Source organism: Geospiza fortis, unplaced genomic scaffold (genome assembly GCF_000277835.1).
Source record: "Geospiza fortis unplaced genomic scaffold, GeoFor_1.0 scaffold97, whole genome shotgun sequence".
Classification (NCBI taxonomy): Eukaryota; Metazoa; Chordata; class Aves; order Passeriformes; family Thraupidae; genus Geospiza; species Geospiza fortis.
The window spans coordinates 4,642,809-4,661,979 of NW_005054343.1; the positions used below are offsets into that span (position 1 = coordinate 4,642,809).

The following is a 19,171-nucleotide window of genomic DNA, read 5'->3' on the forward strand; positions in this document are numbered from 1 at the left end:
AATTTAACAGGGTGGCTGCATACAGAAAACAAATTATGCAACAGAGGGAGCCTTGAGAAAAGCATAAATAATAAACAGGAGGAAATAGTTACTCTGAAAAGAAATATTTAATATGAATTGGAATAGTACTTTAAAGGCTAAGGCTAAGAAGCCTTCCCTGTTTGAAAGTAAAAGTCAGATGATTCTTTTATAAATTATCATACTTCTGAGATTTGGTAGAAATCTTTTATTCCTACATGGATTTGTTAGGTGTTGCAGACTTGTCCGCAGATAAAATCTGAGCTCTGAATATATAAACACTGGTAAATTATGCCATATTCCTATAAATATATTCTTGAAAATCCTTTCTCCTCTCAGAAAAAAAGAGTTTTTTTTCTTTTTGTTTGCATTATCTATACTCTTGAGTTGATACAGCTGTTTCTCTTTCTGAGACTTTTTTATCCATGCAGAAGGGTTTTGGTGATTATTTTAGATCCTCTAGTTCTGTGATTGCAGCACTCAGACTTTCTCTAGGAGCAGGACAATGCCCTCCAGTTTTTTCTGGTCTCACAGTTAGAAGGATTTGGTGGGCAAAATAAGGTAAAAACCTAAATTAGTTGGATCTCCCAAAGTCAACTTAGGGAGAAGACAGAATAAAACAATATTGCTGTTTAATATTTAATCTATCATTGTAGCACAACCAGAACACAGTGTGACTAACACATAAAATGGATGTCCAATGAAAATAGTCCTCAAGGATTTCTAGCAAAATTTTTTTTGGAGAAAGCCAACTGTCTTTTTTTATTTAGCATTTCTGGCTTATTTTCTGCAGGGACATTCCCCACTGGATATTTCCACCAGGAGTGAATGAACTCCATCTTCCTTCCTTGTCAAGACAGTGCTAACGTTAGGATAAGAATGGGACAAGAGATCTCAGTGCACCTAAATGGCTGGAGTTGTTCAAGTTGCTTCTTTTATATGTATCAAATCTTTCCCCTCTGCTGGTTTCCAGCTCAGGCAGTTCATTGAATGTCTCTGTTATGGAAAGTCAAATAAATGATCTGTTTATAATTATGTTCTGGGCTAAGATGGATTTGGCATGAGCTGATTTCTGTGCAGCTGGCAGAGGCAGACCAACCAATCTTTCATATTAGTGTTTTGGAACTAAGAAACACAGAATTGAATCTGCTATTCATTGAGTGGGCATGATGTGAGGAATTATGGTTGGTATCAATCCCCCTTACAGACAAAATGACATCCCTCCTATGATTGAATAGAGCACAGCACTGGAATTCAGTCAGGGTCAGTGCTGGGTGGCTCAGGGTCTGTGGAATTGGTGTTTGTATAAGGGTGGAGACTTGTGGATGTGGCACCTTCTCAGTTTGATCATCCCATACTTGACTGAAACCTGCATACTTTAACTGGGGAGCAGAACTGATGTTTCAGTTCTAAAACTCCCAGGACAGGACCTGTTGCCAGTATTTACAGCCATGGTGTCCTGGCATTTGCCTGGACCTCGCCATAAGAACGCTTCCATGATCAAAACAGCAGGCAGGAGTGCGCAGTAAAGTTGTATATGTAATTTTATGTGCATTTGTACTTTTCAGTGATGCATGGTGCCACTTGGTTTGAATTAAAGTTATCTTCTGCCAAACAGTAAGGCTTTAATTTTATGTTCTCAATGTTTGAGAGAAAAAAGCTGAAGTCATCCTGAAAAATCTTGAATTACTCCAAAGACATGAAACAATGTTTGCCAATAGCTACTGCTTAGAATTTTCTGAATTGTTAGGAGAAATTCACAATTATGCAAGACTTCCAGATGTAGATCTTCACTGCAGTTACTTTCCTGTACTTTAAAGAAAGATTTTTTTTTTTTTTGTGGTAAGAATTGGCATCTGCTAACAGTTTATTAACTAATGATGTGCGTAGAAATATGGAAAAGACAGCAGTTATGAATTGTGGTTCTCCATTTGGAAGTTTAGTCTATTCTGATTTTCCTAACCAGACCCAAAATGGAGTGGGCCAGGTTTTCAGCTGGCTGCCTTAGCTGAGGCCCCAAACTCTGTAGCTCCATTCATTTTTCATGCTGCAGGCAGAAGTGTGCTGAAACCTTGCAGGTGCAATTAAGATTTTGGAGCCTGATGAAAAGTCAATCCAGAATATGATTTTTCTGCATTTCCTTATTATAACTGACATATTGCAGGTGTGTTTTTTTAATTCCAATTGAATGACAGTTAAATCATATATACTGGGTGTTAAATTCTATGCATACCTGAGAATACATATGTAAAAATGGGATCTGCTCAGCAAGTCGGTACAAATATAACTTAAAAGGTCTGGAAAAAAAGAATATATGATTCAGATGAATTATCAGTGATGCCATTATGCCAATATGTTTAATGGTTCTGTAGTCAATGTATCTCTATCAGACATGATTGTTGCCACTGCTTATTGTCTTTCCAAGCCTGAACGTATTTTATATCACTGTACCACTCTGTTAACTCTTTGCCATTAAAAGAATTACTTTCTGTGAATTAAAACTAGTGACAGTTGAGATTTTACATTTGTTTTCTCAGCTTAGAGTATGGTTGGCATCCTGGCAGTGCCACCGAGGCACAAACTTCTGGACAACATTGTGTATTTTGAGATATCAAAAAATACCCACATTGAATTAAGAAACATGCATAGTTCAGAAGTTACTCTTGCAGACAGCACATATCTTAAATTTAAATAAGATCAAAGGCTGACTACATTTGAAACGTACATAATAATATTAGGGTGAAACTTTTTTTTTCTCTTTGTGGTGATGCTGTGCCTTATTAAAGCCTAGGGATTGGTTTTCCGCATAAATAGTTTTTCTTTTTCTTCTTTCTTCTGTTTTTAAGCTCTTGTACACAATTACCCCTTTGTGGTAGCATGTGTCAAGTCATGTGGATCCAAAAACTATTTCCACTACTTTATAAATGAAAAATTAAAAATCTCAGAATCTTAAATCCTTCCCCCTTTTCTTGGAGGTAGAGATCCTGATGTTTTCATCAGATCGCCTTTCCCTTCATCTGCTCTATTGTGGAAGTACCTTTTGCCCTAGAATATTTAATTTTATTTTTTTTAAGTAAAAAGTCCATATTACTTCACTATAACTTTACACATGGTTACATGGTTACATCTACAAAAAATTATGAAGTGTTTTTATGCATTACTAACAAAAAGATTTTGTTTGGTGTTTGTTGCATAGCTTTATGACTATAACTGTGCTGTCCAAAATTTCCAAACCTGCCACTTGTCTTTGGACACTTTGCACTCACTTCACTCTGCCCTAATGAAGAAACCTTGAAAACCCCCCAGGGACTTTCTGCTCCCTGGTTGTTCTGGTGCCATTTTCACCCATACCTGTGCCTAAATCCAATGTGAGTCTAAGATGGTTTGGGGCTGTGTTTTCCTAAAAAATTTACACAAGATACACCAGCTGTGAAAGCTGTTTTGAGCATCTAAATAAGTAAAATATGTATGATTAATATGATTAATAACTGATTAAAACATATTCTGTCACAAATATACCAAGGATCTTTGACCATTATGGATTAATGAGTTTTGAGAAGCTCTGTGTGTTTAATTGATGCTGCCTTCTAAAAATTCTGAATTATCAGGCCAGAGTATTTAATTGCATATACATTAAAATATATTTAGTCTATTTAGTTAAATGCTTTCTAGGGGAGATAATTAAAACACAGAAGGCAGAGTCTTCTGCTGCTTGGGTAGGGAAGCCTCACTGCTGGCCTGAGACTGGCCATGGATCTTAGAATCCAAAAAATTGTGTAATAGACTGAAAAGGTTGTATTTCTTTATTAGCTGTTCCCCAAAATCCCAGAGGATGTCAAAGTACATTAATTTCCATCACAGCATGGAATCTTTCAGGTCTGAATGGCAGCACACAGCTGCTGTAGGGCTGTGTGTGAATTATGTTACAGCTCTGTAATCTCTGGGCAAAACAAGGAAGAGTCATTGGCAAGTGAAATGCTCAAAATGAGGAGTTTTATTATTTGAATGATCAACTGTGGTCCCAAAAACATTTTCCAAGGGTTTAGCTGTTTTCAAATGAAAATATTATAAATATATAATAAATGTAGTAATTGACCTTTTTTGGTGAGTTGTAGCTTTCTTTTTCTAACAAGTCCTTATTGTGTGCAAACTAAATTTGAATATTTAGAAGTACATGCAGAAACGAAAAATCATTCTGTGGTTATTACAAAAATGAATATTTCTTTAGGTCTGGATTATGCTTTTTTGTGACTACATGTGAATGTGTGTAAATAATGATTTTCTGTCAGAGTTTGAAAAAGATGCACTTTGAAGCAGCAAGTGTCCTTAGGTGGGCTGCTGAATGAAAATTACCAGATTCTGGATATTTTCATTACTGTTGTCTCTTACTAATTTCTGAAGGTGCAGGATGATGTGGGGTTATTTTGGTAGTTGTCCCCTCACCGTATATGTAAGAAAAAATAATAAAGGGAAAACCATGACTAATGGATGTTTTCTGTTTAGTTCCAAATCAGTTGAGACCTCTGTTCCTTCTCCAAACATTTATGAAATTGTACACTGAAGCTTCTAGAGAGGTAATGAGTAATGATTGAGGGATGGTTGACCTCTATGCAGTATGCAGATGATGTATTAGGAAGGCACAGGAGCAGCTGCTCATAGTAATTCCCATGGATGTGTTCTGAAGGAAGAATCAGAACCACTTCAGTCCACTCCCATTAATCTCTTAGAAGTGGGGCAAAAGTATTTGCTGATCAACAGTGTCAAACCCTGGAAAGAAATCCAGTAGGATGAATTGCAGAGAATTTTCCTTGCTTCCAGCAGGAGGTCATCCATCAGGGCTCTAAGTCCTGTGTTAGAGGCTTGCCTTAAAATGAAGACTGTCTGACAAGGATCCACATTTCTGTCAGCTGGCAGTTGGCAGTTAGGGCATTTTTGCTGACCTTTTAGCCAATATTTTTTAAAAAAGGGAAGTTAGGCATTAAGCATTTTGTTTCTGAAAGTTATTGAGTTAAGCAGTGGGGTTTTTTTTTCCTTTTACATTGAACCAGTAAACATTTAAATATTTTTGTATCAGTATTAGATTATACGTGGTTCTGAGTTTTCCTGCTGCTGTCTGAACCCTGACTTAGTGATTATCTTGTTGCTTGGTTTCCTGTCACTACTGTTTGTAAACTGAGGGGGATTTCTGGAGATGGTTGTTTAATTTACCCATTTTCTGGAGAGCCATAAGCCTCCCGTGCCTGTTGGATGTTCCCTTTGTGTATCTAGGCATTCCCTCGTGGAAAGAAGCACAACTTTCTAACTTTCAGAGAAAGCAGCCTGGGTGTTCAGGGTTGTGGGGTGGAAAAGTTTGGTGGGCTGTGACTTTGCTCCTTTGTGGAAGAGAAGTCACAGCTCTGCCTTCTTTACTGGCCGTGACAGAGGTCTACAGTTGCTTATGGGACTTTGGGGATATGGTGAGGCCTTTTCTGTTGAATTTCTGTGTAATTCCAAACAGTGTGAACTTTTCAAATCACTTGAGAAGTGCCCCAGATGGTGTGACATTCTGCTTCATGGGAAGATTTGAAAGTATTCCCTTTGCATACTCTCTGGTTAACTATTTCATTGCGTTTGAAATGGGAGAACACCAAAGCCAAGAACTCTGTTGACATTTTGGTGGTGTTTGTTTAACCTCCTAGTGCACAGGCTACATTTGTTGAAAAATATTATTCTTACCTTTGCAAATCATCAGTAATTAATTCCCTTGGAAATATCTACTGCTGCACACAGCCAGCTTGGGAGGCTGCTGACAGATCACAGTTTTACATCAGGTGCTAACAAATTGATTATTAAATTTCATAACTAACTGATTTATGGCAACAATTTAATTTCTGTATCTTTCTAATGTATTCACTTACTGTATTTTCAAATAGTGCAGAGGATTTGGATTGCTTGGTTGCTTCTAATGGTGAATTGTGCACAGCATGTGAGATCTGAATGACTTCCCCAGTGCAAAGGTTAGTGAAGTATCACAGGCTTTGTGAAGTGCACAGAATATTAGCTGCATTTCAGCTCAGGTATTCACATTTAAGATTGGCCTGGCTGATTCTATATGCTTTTAGAGTTTCACTAAGTTGTAGGCACAGTTACCAGCACAGTGAGGGTTTTCTGGGATTGCTGGGTGCCCTGCAGTTGGAGCAGCGTCTTCCTGAGGCTCAAGAAGCAGTGACTACCTGAAATACAAGTAGTATATACTACTTTAGGTAGTATATACTTTAAGTAGTATATACTACTCCGCTAAATAACGGAGCAGACCACATTCAGGTCCCAGTGCTCACCTAAATGGCACTGCTATCCCACATTAGCTCCCTTGGTGAGGTGTAAGTCACTGCCTGAAAACATTTTAAGGAGACATAGACAAATTTTCATAACACTCTGCAGGGTCCTAGCTGCAGTGTCTCCAAAAATATCTCATGGATGCCATGGTTGAAGGGAGCACTTGGTCATGTCAATACCAGGAGTAAACACTATGGAAAATTTCCTTTGCTGCTGACATCCCTTGTTGGCCTTTGCCGTGCCTTTGATGTAGACTTACAAACTATTTTAAACTGAGAGGGGATTTTTTTTTTCCTTGGGCTCAGGAGGAAGCCTCATGCAGATTGCAGCAATGTTTTTAATGAACTTGTGAAATCAAGGTCATAGCTCTGCTATCACTTGAAAATACTCCTGTCATAAAGCAAAGCTGCAGTGCCAGATGTGTGGTGTGAATTGTCACGTATCTTAAAAATTTTGTCCCTGCATAATGATACGTTCAGTGACACAGAGCTGTGCACCACTGAGATTAGAATCTGTCATCTGTGGCTGAAATTCATAACTGCACAGTGGCTGTTACCCAGGTAATCTCATTCATTTCCTGGTGTGCAAATGGCCGGGTCACAAAAACTTAGATGACAATTTTCAGTAATTGGACCTTTGTTAGCGGTCTGACGAGAGACACCGATAGCTTAATGGACGTGGATCCAAATCTGAGAGGTGGCTTTTTTCTGAGCTGAAATGAAGCACAACATCCGTGGCTATTCATACAAACCTTTAGGTTTCTTTTCTGTGGATTTATCTAGGAAAAAAAATCCTTTTTTATTTAGCATTTAAAACCACTAGTGCTAATTAAAAATAAAGGAATTCTAAACGGGAAACTGATATGAAATTTTTACTATGATAACTGTTTAAAATATTTTTGTATTTATTTTTCTACTTCCTGATAGATTTTTTAATCATGAAATATTGTAAATAATGTTAATTTTACAGTCTCTTAAATCTGAATTAATTTTACTTTGAAAAAAAGAGAAATGGGCTTTGAAAAATACAAATCTCATAAAATGGACAGAAGCATAATTTTATTTCTTTTATAAAATCCAATTAAATGACCTAAAATTTAAAAATTACTAAATTTTATAATTTTACAGTTCTAGAATCTTCTTTTTAATTAATCAAGCTGATAGATTTAGATATAGAGTGTATATTTCCCTTTTGGTAGTTATTGTGTGATTCCTAATAATGAAGAATTTACAGTTTGGATAGGTAGAATATATGAATCCTTTCTGTCTGTGATTTGTTACTTCCTAGTACACATTAAAATTATAAAATAGAAGGATGATCTTTTTAAAAGTGGGGTTTTTTTTTGAAGGAATGGTGATGGTATTTTTGGTATTGCTGGTGCATTAATGTGCTGCAGTTCTCATACAGGAGGCTCTTATACCAAAAATTGCATTTGTGTTGGAGAAACTTGTTCCTTTTTTCCCAGCAGATGTACAAATCTGTAAATTAATTCTTGCTGGAGCTTTTCATAAAGTCTCATAAGAGGTGATGAATCACCCAAAGTTCCATGCCCTCTCAAGCTTCAAGCAGCTTTGTTTTCCTCTTGGCAGATGCGTCTCAAAAGAGGCAAAATGAACTCTGGTTTAAATAATTTTGATAAAAAGTGCCTCAAAAGATCTCTTACCTTCTAAAGAACATGATCCTGCACAACTCAGTGAATATCCTGCTTGTGCTGTGTTGAGTGAGGCTGCAAGGATCACAGAGCTGCCTTTTTTTGCCATTTGGTTTGAACAGAAACAGAAACTTTGCCTTTGTAAGGACAGTCCCTGTTTATCTTCAGTTTCTTTTGTGGGTGCAGTATGTGTGCACAGATATTCTGTGTATGGGTGTCACTGCAAAAAGGCAAATCAGAAATCCAGCACTTCAGACGCTGAGCTCTCAGGGTGCACAGATGTTTCACTCTGCTTCTGGAGCTTTTGGTTAAAATTTTCCAAGCTGGCAAAGGAACAGATAATAGATTGTTAACTTCTCATTGATCCCCTCTACACTGGGAACATCCCAACTGGCTGGAAGATGAAATTTATTTTAATAAGAAAATACAGCCTACTCTCCATCCTTCTGCATTTCTTTCAGTATTCAGCTAAGGTGTGTTTGATTCCCCCTGAAATGTTCTTTTTTGAAAACTGAGGTATCAAAATCTGGTGCTTTCAAACATGCCTGAAGGAATATAATTATTTAGGTTTGTTTGACAACCTGGGGCTTCATGTTTCACATAATTTTCCAGAATTCCTTCTGCAGATGCTCAGAGTTGCAGTACACATGTCCTTCAATCATGTGGGGAAAGGTTCTGACTCTGTGTCTATGTGTGTAGGGCTGTGAGGAGGCACTTGAGAAGGACAAAGGGCAAACAGTTATTTTTCCTGACTGTGCTTCATTTATTACCTTCAGAATTAGAGTTTATGTTGCATGTTGATTTTGTCTCATGGGATTGCAGTAAAGACATAATAGGATGGAATAGGCTAAACAAATGTGACAGATCTTAATATTCTGGTCTTAGGACATCCCAAGTGTTAGTGCAGGAGTTTTTGGCTGTCATTATTTTGTGTGACTTTTCCAAATTAAATATACCAGGGTGAGGGATGGCAGCTGCAGGCTCTCCAACCTGGGGCTCTCAGCTCAGGTAGAGCTTGCTGAGCTCTGCTGCATCAGGCTCTGACTCAAGGACAAGAACATGCTGTCAGTGCCAAGGTTTGCTCAGAGATGATGCAATCTAGCAAATGCAGATCCATCTGAGGTCTGAGGACCAGAGACTTTGCTGTGTTTCATAAGGGTTTGGAAAAAGACAAGAAAGAACAGAAAGGGCGTTTGTCCTTGATTTTGCCGTGGAGGTTGGGAAGGCTGCAAGGTGCAGTATCCTGAGATTACACTGGAGACCTCAAGGAATTTGAAGTCTTCTGGACCTGTTTTGTGAATGAGAGAGGTATGTGCCAGCCTAGGTTCTTTTCTAGCTTAGTTTGGTAGAATCTTACCCTTTCATTTCAGGTTCCTTTATCATGGCATTTCTATTTAAACTGGGCTAGGTGAGTCCAGTGAGGAAGGATTCTGTTTCAAGGATCTCATATGTATTGTGTACAGATTTTCCACCAAAGAATACAGCTTCTGGAGAATGTTTTATTTTTCCATCTCAGTCTTGCATTTTTTAACAGCATACTTCACCAGCTGCAGAAGGATAAAATGTGTACATGTGCCCTTTTGCATTGTGTCTTTATTTCTTAATCACTTGTCTCCTACCAATTGTGCAGGTGTCATGTACCCCATTCAAGAAAGAGGTAGGAGTTGCTCCTCCCTCAGGAAAAGTTTCTTTTCTAAATGCTCCAGATGGAGACAGTTTCTCAGTTGGCAATTGGGAAAGCAGTGGCAGTGCTGTGTGGCATTTTGCCTTCTATTCTGTACCCTTTCTCCAAGGGTGTGTCACTGTGGGGCTCAGCTGGACCCTGAGCGGGACTGCTGGAACCACCTGGAATCAGCTCCTTCCCACAGAAAGCAGCCAGCCAAATCCCTCACACTTGCACCCCAGGCATACCTGTGCCCCATTCAAACAGGTGTAAATAATTACACTTATTTAATTGAGATTTCTTTGTCCTCTTCTGATTTTTCCAGGCCCCTCCACATGCTGATCTGCAACGCTGCCGTGTTTGGTGTTCCCTGGTCCCTGACAGAGGATGGCCTGGAGTCCACCTTCCAAGTGAACCACCTGGGACATTTCTATCTTGTCCAGCTTCTGGAAGATGTTCTACGCCAGTCATCTCCTGCCAGGGTTGTTGTGGTGTCCTCTGAGTCCCACAGGTTGGTGAATGTGAACTTTGGTTTTGCTGGAATCTTTAATCCTTAAAACATGAAACGGCTGGGGCAGAACCACAGGAGTTTCTGAAAATGAAGGTCCTTGCTCTCAAGCATTTGCCTTTGAATAATCTTTTTAAAAAGAGAAGCATTACTAATGCCTGTGGATGTTTCTGGATTTGGCTCTGTTGCTGGATGAAGCATGTTCTAGTTTTATAACAGTATGTAGATATTTTTTTGATCATTCTTTGTGTGAATGCAGATTTTCGCTGCGTTTCAGACCACTCATTGATTTTGTGAGGAGATGGAATAATAATTGATTAAATCTGAATGGCATGACCTATATTGATTTGTCATTCAACAACTTCAACATCTTAGCAAGAAGAATGTGCAGATATTTTAGCAGGAGAAACAATGCAATTAAAAACTGCTAGATGAAATCCAGTTGTTTTATAATGAGAAATTAGGGAATTCAATGTAGACATTAGCTGTATAATTGTAAAATGGGAAGTAGTGTAGTTAATACATATTACAAATCTGGCTAGGCCTCTTTTGGTAAATTTTTTAATTAAAATGTTAGATGCTCATCTTTTCTACTGCCAGGAAATGTACAGTTGGTAAAAAAGATGTTGATGAGGTTTGCCTTGTTTCAGATGTGCTTGTGTTTTTGTGTTAATAACTGAAAAGATGGTTTTGATTTAAATAAAGTTCCTTGTGCAAAATGAATGCCCCAGTTCTGGATTTTACTGAGCACAAACCACTTACTCCTTGCTGATTTAGTTTAAGGACTGCAGGATTAAGCCTATAACATCCAGCTTTAAACATTACTGTTGATTTCTATTTCACTTTTGGTTGTGTGTAGCAGCTCTAGCAAACTAAAAGGAAGAATGTGAGAGTGCCTTTTTTTTTTCCCCTCCTGTCTTCATATTTCTGAAATGTTTTAGTGACCCAGAATGAAGCTTATTTTTTTTAATCATGTTTCCATAAAATGTAACCCCAGGGACCTGGTAGAGAGAGACCAGCCAAGGGTCGGGCTGAAACCTTTATCACTTCCAAACACAGGGGATTATGGTATAAATGACACACTGCAGATAGATTTACTTTTACCATTTTAAATTTATGATGGCTGAAATGAAAGGAAGCAATAGAAAATGCCAGTAATAATCCACCCCACTGTTAAAAGACATGAAATGTCTCGTAATTAGGTGGTAACAAAATCTGGACATCCTTATCTTTGCAAATCACACCAGGTTTGTGAAAGCAAGTAGCAGAGTCCTGTTAGGAGTGAGGGCAGCTACTGCAGGGCAGGAGAGATAGCTCTAGAAATAAATCTGCCAACTCCAATCACTTGCCAGATGTGGAGGGCACAATGGGATATGTATAAATGAGCTGTTATTTAATGGGAGATTATGTTGAATTGTCAGCTGCTTGTTCCCCCTTGTAAGTTTGTATCTCTGATAGTATTTTAAATGACATCTTTGTTTTTCACTGCATTAAGTGCTGTGTGTAACCAGGGCTCTCATCTCTGGACATCTTTATCTGTGATTTTGAAAACATTTTGAAAGTGCTCATTGCTAAGTCAGAGAGATCAGCCAAGGTTGACAGAAGCCCATAAGGAAATAAGTAAGAGTCTGTGTTTGACTAAAACAATTAACACAACTAGTAAATTTCCCCTTTTCTAAGGAGTCCAAGTAATGTCTTGCAGCCTATCTTATCACTTGGGCTGATCATTGTAAATAACTGTGCTTTCCCCACCCCCCAGTCTGTTTAATGGGAAGAAGTTTATGTAAGGAGTTAGTTAGGTATTATTAGGTGGTCGTTCTTTCTGACCTACTTGAGAACTCTGAGCCTTAAACCATGTCGTAAACCAGAAGTGTTGGTATCTAATTACTTCCATAAACCTTGACTGGATCTTTTTGCTGGAGTCAAGACCCCCTGTTAGGGGAAAAATTAAGTCCTATGTTTGCAGAAAATGCTATCCTGCACTGCTCCAAGGCAAAATATTTATTTGCCTCTTTGGTTCTTTGTTCATTTCTAGTTACTTCTCTGGATTCAGCACAAATGAATTCTGTTTAAATTAAACTTTTGGGTACTTAAGGCACATCATATTAAAATCAGAATAATAAGTAGTTTGACTTTCCTTCTGTCTTTATTTCTGTGTTGTTAATTTTTGACTTCTGTCTTTATTTCTGTGTTGTTAATTTGATTGTACAGCCCTTATTCCTCTGAATTCACTGAGATTGGCTCACATAAGCACACTTGCAGGACTTGACTCAAAATATGCCACCGTGTTTCCTTTATACAGTAACACACAGAGTTCTATTTATGGATTATTTTTGGTGTCATAAGTGGTTACTTGTGGAACGAATATAGGAAATTCCTCCCAGAATAGTCCTCTTAATTTCAGAAATGTATTTTATCTAACTGAAAATTATGAAAGAGAAATTTTGTTGTTGAAATTGAAGGGCTAATTGTGCAAGACACAGAACATCCTGGATTCCTCTTGAGTTCAAATACTGTATTGCTTTTTTCTGAGCATATTATAATTCTGCTCACAGAATGAATGTAGAAATTCCAGCTGATCTCTTCATTTCTGGGCATGAGATGCAAAATTAGTAAAGATATTTTAAAACATTTTTCTAGTGTGTACTATAATTATGTTTATCCCTGTTCTCCCCAGCTGATTCTGAAAACTGAGTATTAAAAAGAGCTTGCTAAATCCTTTTTATTTTTAGTAGCTCCTCTGAATGAAACACAGATCTGTAACTAAATGTAGTATTATTTTCTAATATTAAGATATACCACTAAATTAATAAATGAAATTATAAGAACTGGGAGGAGAAATTCTTTATGGAAATTTCCTTTTCTTCATCTAAATGTCTTTAGAACGTTCACTACTTTGTTTCTTTCCTTTTTTTTTTAACAACAAACAGCTGGTGTTTAATGACTCTGTCAGACCCAATTAAAAAACGTCAACTAGTTACTTTGATTTGTGTTCAGCCATGCCATGGGTATACTTAAAAACATTATGCTCTGCCAGAGCTCATTTTGGCTTTGTTTACATTTATCTTTTAAACATATAAGACTATTGATGGCAAGTTACCAAGGTTATAACCCCTTTATATTCATCAATTTTTAATCTAAAAAAGAGCTTAAGAGGCAGTGAGACTCATCCATAGTTACTTGAACACTTAAATGCAAGTGTGTGAGCACTGGATGAAATGATCAGGGGATGGGAAGAAGGGGAAAAGAAAAGATGCTCTGCTTTTAGTGCAGAGTTATTTTATCCTACATTATTTCCTCCAAGCTGATCATGTTTTTATGGATATATGGCAAAATCTGTTTTGGTTTTTTATTTAATTTTAAAATAAAGTGATTTGTAAGTTACATACAATGTCTTTAAACCATCAAAGTGTTTTCTGAGTTGTTTTTGTTTATTGTTTGCTGTTTATAATGAACCAATAATTTTACTGCCATATTATATGGGACTGTTCCTTGGGTCTCAGGCAATTTCCAGTAGATGCTTTCAGCTGCTAAATAAGCTGCTATTTTATGTTGGTTCTGGCCAGGATCTACTCTGTTGTCTACATTTTATATTGTTCTTAATGAGAGTGAAATTAACTCTGGGGCATCTAAGGCATATTTACTGTTTCTCAGATTTACAGAAATTAAAGACTCCTCTGGAAAGCTGGATTTCAGCCTGCTTTCTCCATCCAAGAAGGAATATTGGGCTATGTTGGCCTACAACCGCTCCAAGCTCTGCAATATCCTGTTCTCCAACGAGCTGAACCGGCGCCTCTCTCCCCACGGGGTCACCTCCAACTCAGTCCACCCTGGAAATATGATGTATTCCTCCATTCATCGCAGCTGGTGGCTCTACACTCTGCTCTTCACCTTGGCTCGACCTTTCACCAAGTCCATGGTAAGTGAATGCCTTAAAATATTTTGTGCATCTTCATTTTTTTTTCAAATTGGGGCAGAAGAGTGGTGAAAATCCGGCTGTATCTACCTCTTGCCTTTTATAACCGTGATCCTGGTTTTAATGGCAAAAATCATGCCAAGACAGTGCTCTAGAAGAGGATTCTTCAACCACTCAAGGTTTACTTTGTCAATCTTCTCTTAAGGAACCTTCTAAGAGGGGAGTGCATGACCTTGTTTGCATATATGATTTTCACTGTGATTAAGTACATCCTGTGTCTTAGATGTGGGATAGTTGGGAGTTATTTCTGTGCTCAGGATATATAAAACATCAAAAAAATTGCTCTGGGTTTTAAATGGAATATGTTGACTGCATTTTTTTATGTAAACAGATGCCCTAGTTAGAAAAGATACTCCAGACATTATTAATGGCTGAGGGAAAGTGCTTTCAGTGGTAAAAGCACCTTCATTCATATTTAAAAAAAAAAAGCAGCAACCCAACAATTTTCTTGATTCTTACAAAGTGCTGAAGACAATGGGTGTTTTCCATTTGTCTCCATTGGAGTTTGGACTGGAACCATGACATAATGAAAGGCTTTGCAGTTCTTCCATTGCCAAGGTTATGAGTCTATTATGTAAGAATTTGCAGCACCTCCAGCACTTGGAGGGCTTACTCTGATCCTTTGAACCTCTGAGCCAATTATTTATAAGGAGTCCAAAGTATTTTTTAGGCAGAGAATGGCATTTACTTCATTGAGAACTGGCTTCCTTTAACCTTAAAGACTGTTTTTCATTCCTTTTTCACTGACCAAGAAGGGTGTTCCCAAAAAAAGGAGCGGGGAGAAGGAGTCTCCCTCGAACATTTGCTTCTATCAATCAGGGAAATGAAAAGATCCATTTATAGTGGGATAAGGTGTTTGGAAAATAGAGGTGTTTAAAAATCTGATTACGTGTCCATAGAAGAAAAATACTGGATCTTCAGTAAGACCTGTGGAGCAAAAATATAAACGCTCCAGTGCTGACCAGGTGTCAGTCAGGAGAGCCCCCACACCTCCAACCTCTGGCTGTGTTTTGCAGCCTGCACATATGCAAAGCCTATTTATGTCCACAAGATTGATATGTGAGTGCTCTGGCACCTTGGGACGAGTAATAATATCTTTCAGCAGCATGTTTTTTTGACCAGGACCTATAAAACCATGTCTCTGCTGTGTTAGGGATTGTTTGTAAAACAAATTCTTAAGTTCTCCTGAGAATGTGTGAGTGAATGTTATCAAAATCCTGTGAAAAAGATCCAGTCTGTGGATGTTTATGAATTGTTAGTTTTATTTACTCTGACATATTTTTACAAAGGGAACTTTTTGTGTTTGTTGCTCAGGGAATCTTATCCTCTAAGGAACAAAATAAAACACTGATGTTAATTTTGAATTCTTTAAAAGAGTGGATAGATTTTTAAATCGTGTCTATTAATGGGTATCACATATAAGAGACTACAAAGATACCAGCACTGAATAACAGTGCACTCTGGTCCAGCCCAAATCACTTCTGTTAAGTCCTTCATGTTAGAATTTCACTGAGATTATTTGAATGTCATGGTGGAGGATATGGGCTGAGGGTAAGCATCAGTTTTACAACTCATATTCTGATATGAATTACGTTCCCCTGAACTCTATCAATGTTTCAACAGCCAGTAAAACTAGAAAAGTGCCCCTTCCTGGGTATGCAAACAAGCTGAGCTGAAATTCTCATCATCATCAGGGTAAGAGGTTCTATTTTAAGGCTTGTAGAGAGCAAATTATTTGCTGCTGCTTCTTCTTTTTTAGGGATTGTGCTGTTATCAATAGATAATAGACTGGAATAGACTTAGTTGGGGATCTTTTTCTGGGCTTCCTTTCTGTGTTTCTGAGGCAGCTCACCCTGGAGTTCAGATGAGTGTTTTGGCCAGAATGTTGGGAGTGATCTCAAAGCTTTACAGCTGCAGTCCCAAGGTGGTGAGCTGCTCGTCCTCCCTGAGCTTTCCAAGGATGTCTGCATTGCACAATGCAGCATGATGCAGCAGCATTTAAAGTAGCACCAGCTGAGCTGGGCCCATCACTGGAGCTGAGACTGGAGACAAGGTTGTGTGGAGAGAGGGGAGGTTGGGCAGCCCAGACAAGGAGCCACACAGAAATGCCTGGATAGGTTTTGGTCTCTGAGGCTGTAGCTTCAGCTGCTGCAGCATTTTGGTGTGTGGAGAGGCCAATCCTTCCTGGAGGCTTCTGGAGTCTAATATATATATATATATACACACACATACACACACAGAAACTGCAGCTGCCCACACCTGATTCTAAGGCCTTTTTGTATTATTGTGGTATTCAGGCAGTAGTTTGAAGTAGAGCAATGGAAACTGAAGACTATTCCTTTCTTTCCCATTGAAATGTGAAATCCATGACGATTTCTACACAGAAATTTAGAAGAAGTATTTTGTAGAGAGAAATAGTTGCAAATGAATTACCATTTTATTATTATAGTAGCTCTACTAATGTCAAAAGAGCTTTTTTTTATTTACCACTAAATAGCTACACAGTAAGTTGGAGATGCTTAGATTATAATTAAATGTCAATTGAAACAAGTGGCCACTGTAAAAAGCAAATTGGAAGAGAAGCTCTGAAAGTAACTGTGTAGGCCATGCTTATATTTAGCTAGTTTGATCTAAGGCTCTAGGGTTTTGGGTTTTTTCTTTCTACCTCTTTTACTCTCTTCTTTCCCTTTGTCTTCAAAAACTAACTTATGAAAAGTTTGACTGAGTTTTTTTTTTTTTTTGTTTTAAATAAATGCTAGTCATTCAGAACCCATCTGATTTTTCATTATTTACATACAAGACTAAAGTTAAGTATATTTATTGTAAGTTTCAGGCTTACACTGAGTGTGGTATCTGGTGTCACCCCCAGGTGATTTTCAGTGTACAAGGGCATATAAAATTATAAGCAAAGTGCCATTATCACACACTTGTGATAGTCTTACATAGACCCAAATATTTTTGTTGGCAGGTAACAGAGCAGAAAGAATATCATGTGTTAGAGTAGCAAGAGCTTAACAGATGTTTCAGTGAGCTGCATTTTCAAATCCTTTCACATTAAGAAATGGCTGGGGTTTGGGGAAGTTCTGAGACTATTGGGTTACATTTCCTGTGGCAGTGCAAAGCCAGCCATTGTGTTGGACTTCTAGCAGATGTGTTACCCCCTTTTAATGGCTGGGAGTAAAACACTGGTTCTGTTGCTGAGATATAAATTACATTTATAAAAGCTCAACTTGTCACCTTTAAAAGCAGTTAGAAGTAGTAAGACATCTCTGCCCCTAATTTTTCACTGTGTAAGAGACTGATGCTTGAAGTGCTCTTTGATTTCTCCCTCCTCCCCCAAAGACAGTAACTTTCCAGAACTGGATTTTGTCTTGAAATTATTGCTGTTGAAAATTATAAGGAATATTTCTAAGGGCCCAAAAGTCTTCTGCATGTTTAATTTTTATCTAAACCCATGAATTCTTGTCACTGGGATATTTTCCCAGCAGTGTTTGAGGCAGTAGCCCTGTGTTGCAGTGTTCATTCAGGCACGAGCAAACTGCAGTGCCTCCAATGGCTTCACTGGCTTTGCTTTTGCCAGAAGTTGCAAGTGTCTAAATTTAAATTCCATGTCTAAATTTAAATTCTGTGTCATGATTTCCATGCACATCTAACATCAACTCAGAAATGTTATTCTGGCAAGAAATCAATCTGCATCTACAGGAGTGACTGCAACCTAATGATCACATCTGTTTGCTTTTGATAAAATCCCAAAAGAGGCTCTGCAGCCTCATCACCTCTTTGCTTTCTCCCCTGTCCTTTGCTGAAGAAGCTGGAATTACCCTTAGAGCTGGGGATAGAATTCCCTCTCCAAGCAAACATTTTTTGCTGTCCAAAGATCTGTGTGGGCTGTGTTGAGTTGATGTTGGCTTCCAGTTCTGAATTCACAGTTCAGGCCAAATTCTGCCCTCAGCTGTGCCTGTCCATCCCCAAGAGCAGCCTGGGCAGGGTGGGTATGAGCCTGTTCCAGCACAGAATTTGGCCTCTCTTTCCTTCCTTAAGACACTGCTGGAAATGCACTGGGGTTTCCTGGAAAGCAAGAGGCAGCTCTTTTTGGAAAGAGCCTCACAGTTCAGGTTTGATCAAAATGACAATTTCTTTTCTCAGATTGAGTTCTGGGCAGGAAGTGAAAGAGGACAGGAGAGTGAAAGGGAAATAGGCACCTACTGGATATTAGCACTTGTAGAGAGTGAATAAATCACATGGGCACTTTTCCTGGTTTATGGATTAATGCCTGAAGTGTAAATGTTAAAGTGATGCTAAGCCACAGCTCTCCTTTTTAACATGCAGGTTTGTGGACCTTACCTCCACTACCATGGAGGGACAGTTATTTTATTGAACCCTGATAACATGTGCTTTCTTGCACAAAACTCCTATTTAAAATTGACTGAATTGGGTAAAAAGGCTTATGTGGAAGAACATTTTGATTTGTTGTAATAGGATTGTAAAGAGATGCCTCCAAAGTAGTTGTTGATCATTTTGTGTGTCCTACCCAGCAATAAAATGTGATATAAGCTAGTTTATTATCAAACTTACATTTAACTGATACATACTTTAACTTGCTGCTAAAATAAATGTAGCATGAAATATAAGGGCAAATTAAATTTGTCCCCTGTAAACTACACCACAGGGATGGAAAGTCTCTATGGAAACTTATCCCTGTGCCAAAGTGAGCAGGTCAGGACTGCAGTGACCAGAATGGTGCTCAAGGGCAGCAGGGGCCAGGGAATTTCTGTGTCCAGAACAGCCCCATAGCTGTTTGGGGAGCAACTCTGGTTTTGTCCTGTAATTTTGTGGAGGAAATAAGGAATTTTTTCCTCTCCCTGCCAGATCCTTGCAGAATTTCAGAATGCTTTGTCAAGTGTGTGGGCTGCAAGGCAGGGAAATATTTGGTCCTTGATGTTTTATGCCACATGTAATCAAAGCAAAGTCAATGTGCTGTGGTTCTTGGATAATGATCCAGTGAACTGTTGCATTCTAGAAAGATACTCAAACTTTATC

The 19,171-nt window shown here is 38.3% G+C and overlaps 1 protein-coding gene across 1 annotated transcript in view; it reads left to right on the plus strand.

Annotated features, from left to right (window-relative positions):
- The window catches only part of WWOX (WW domain containing oxidoreductase), a 475,473-nt gene that overhangs the window by 95,075 nt on the left and 361,227 nt on the right, over positions 1–19,171 (plus strand). The window contains exons 7-8 of the mRNA XM_005422785.2: positions 9,973–10,158; positions 13,810–14,074. Coding sequence (XP_005422842.1) covers positions 9,973–10,158; positions 13,810–14,074 — 451 coding nt within the window. The remainder of the gene's footprint in view (positions 1–9,972; positions 10,159–13,809; positions 14,075–19,171) is intronic.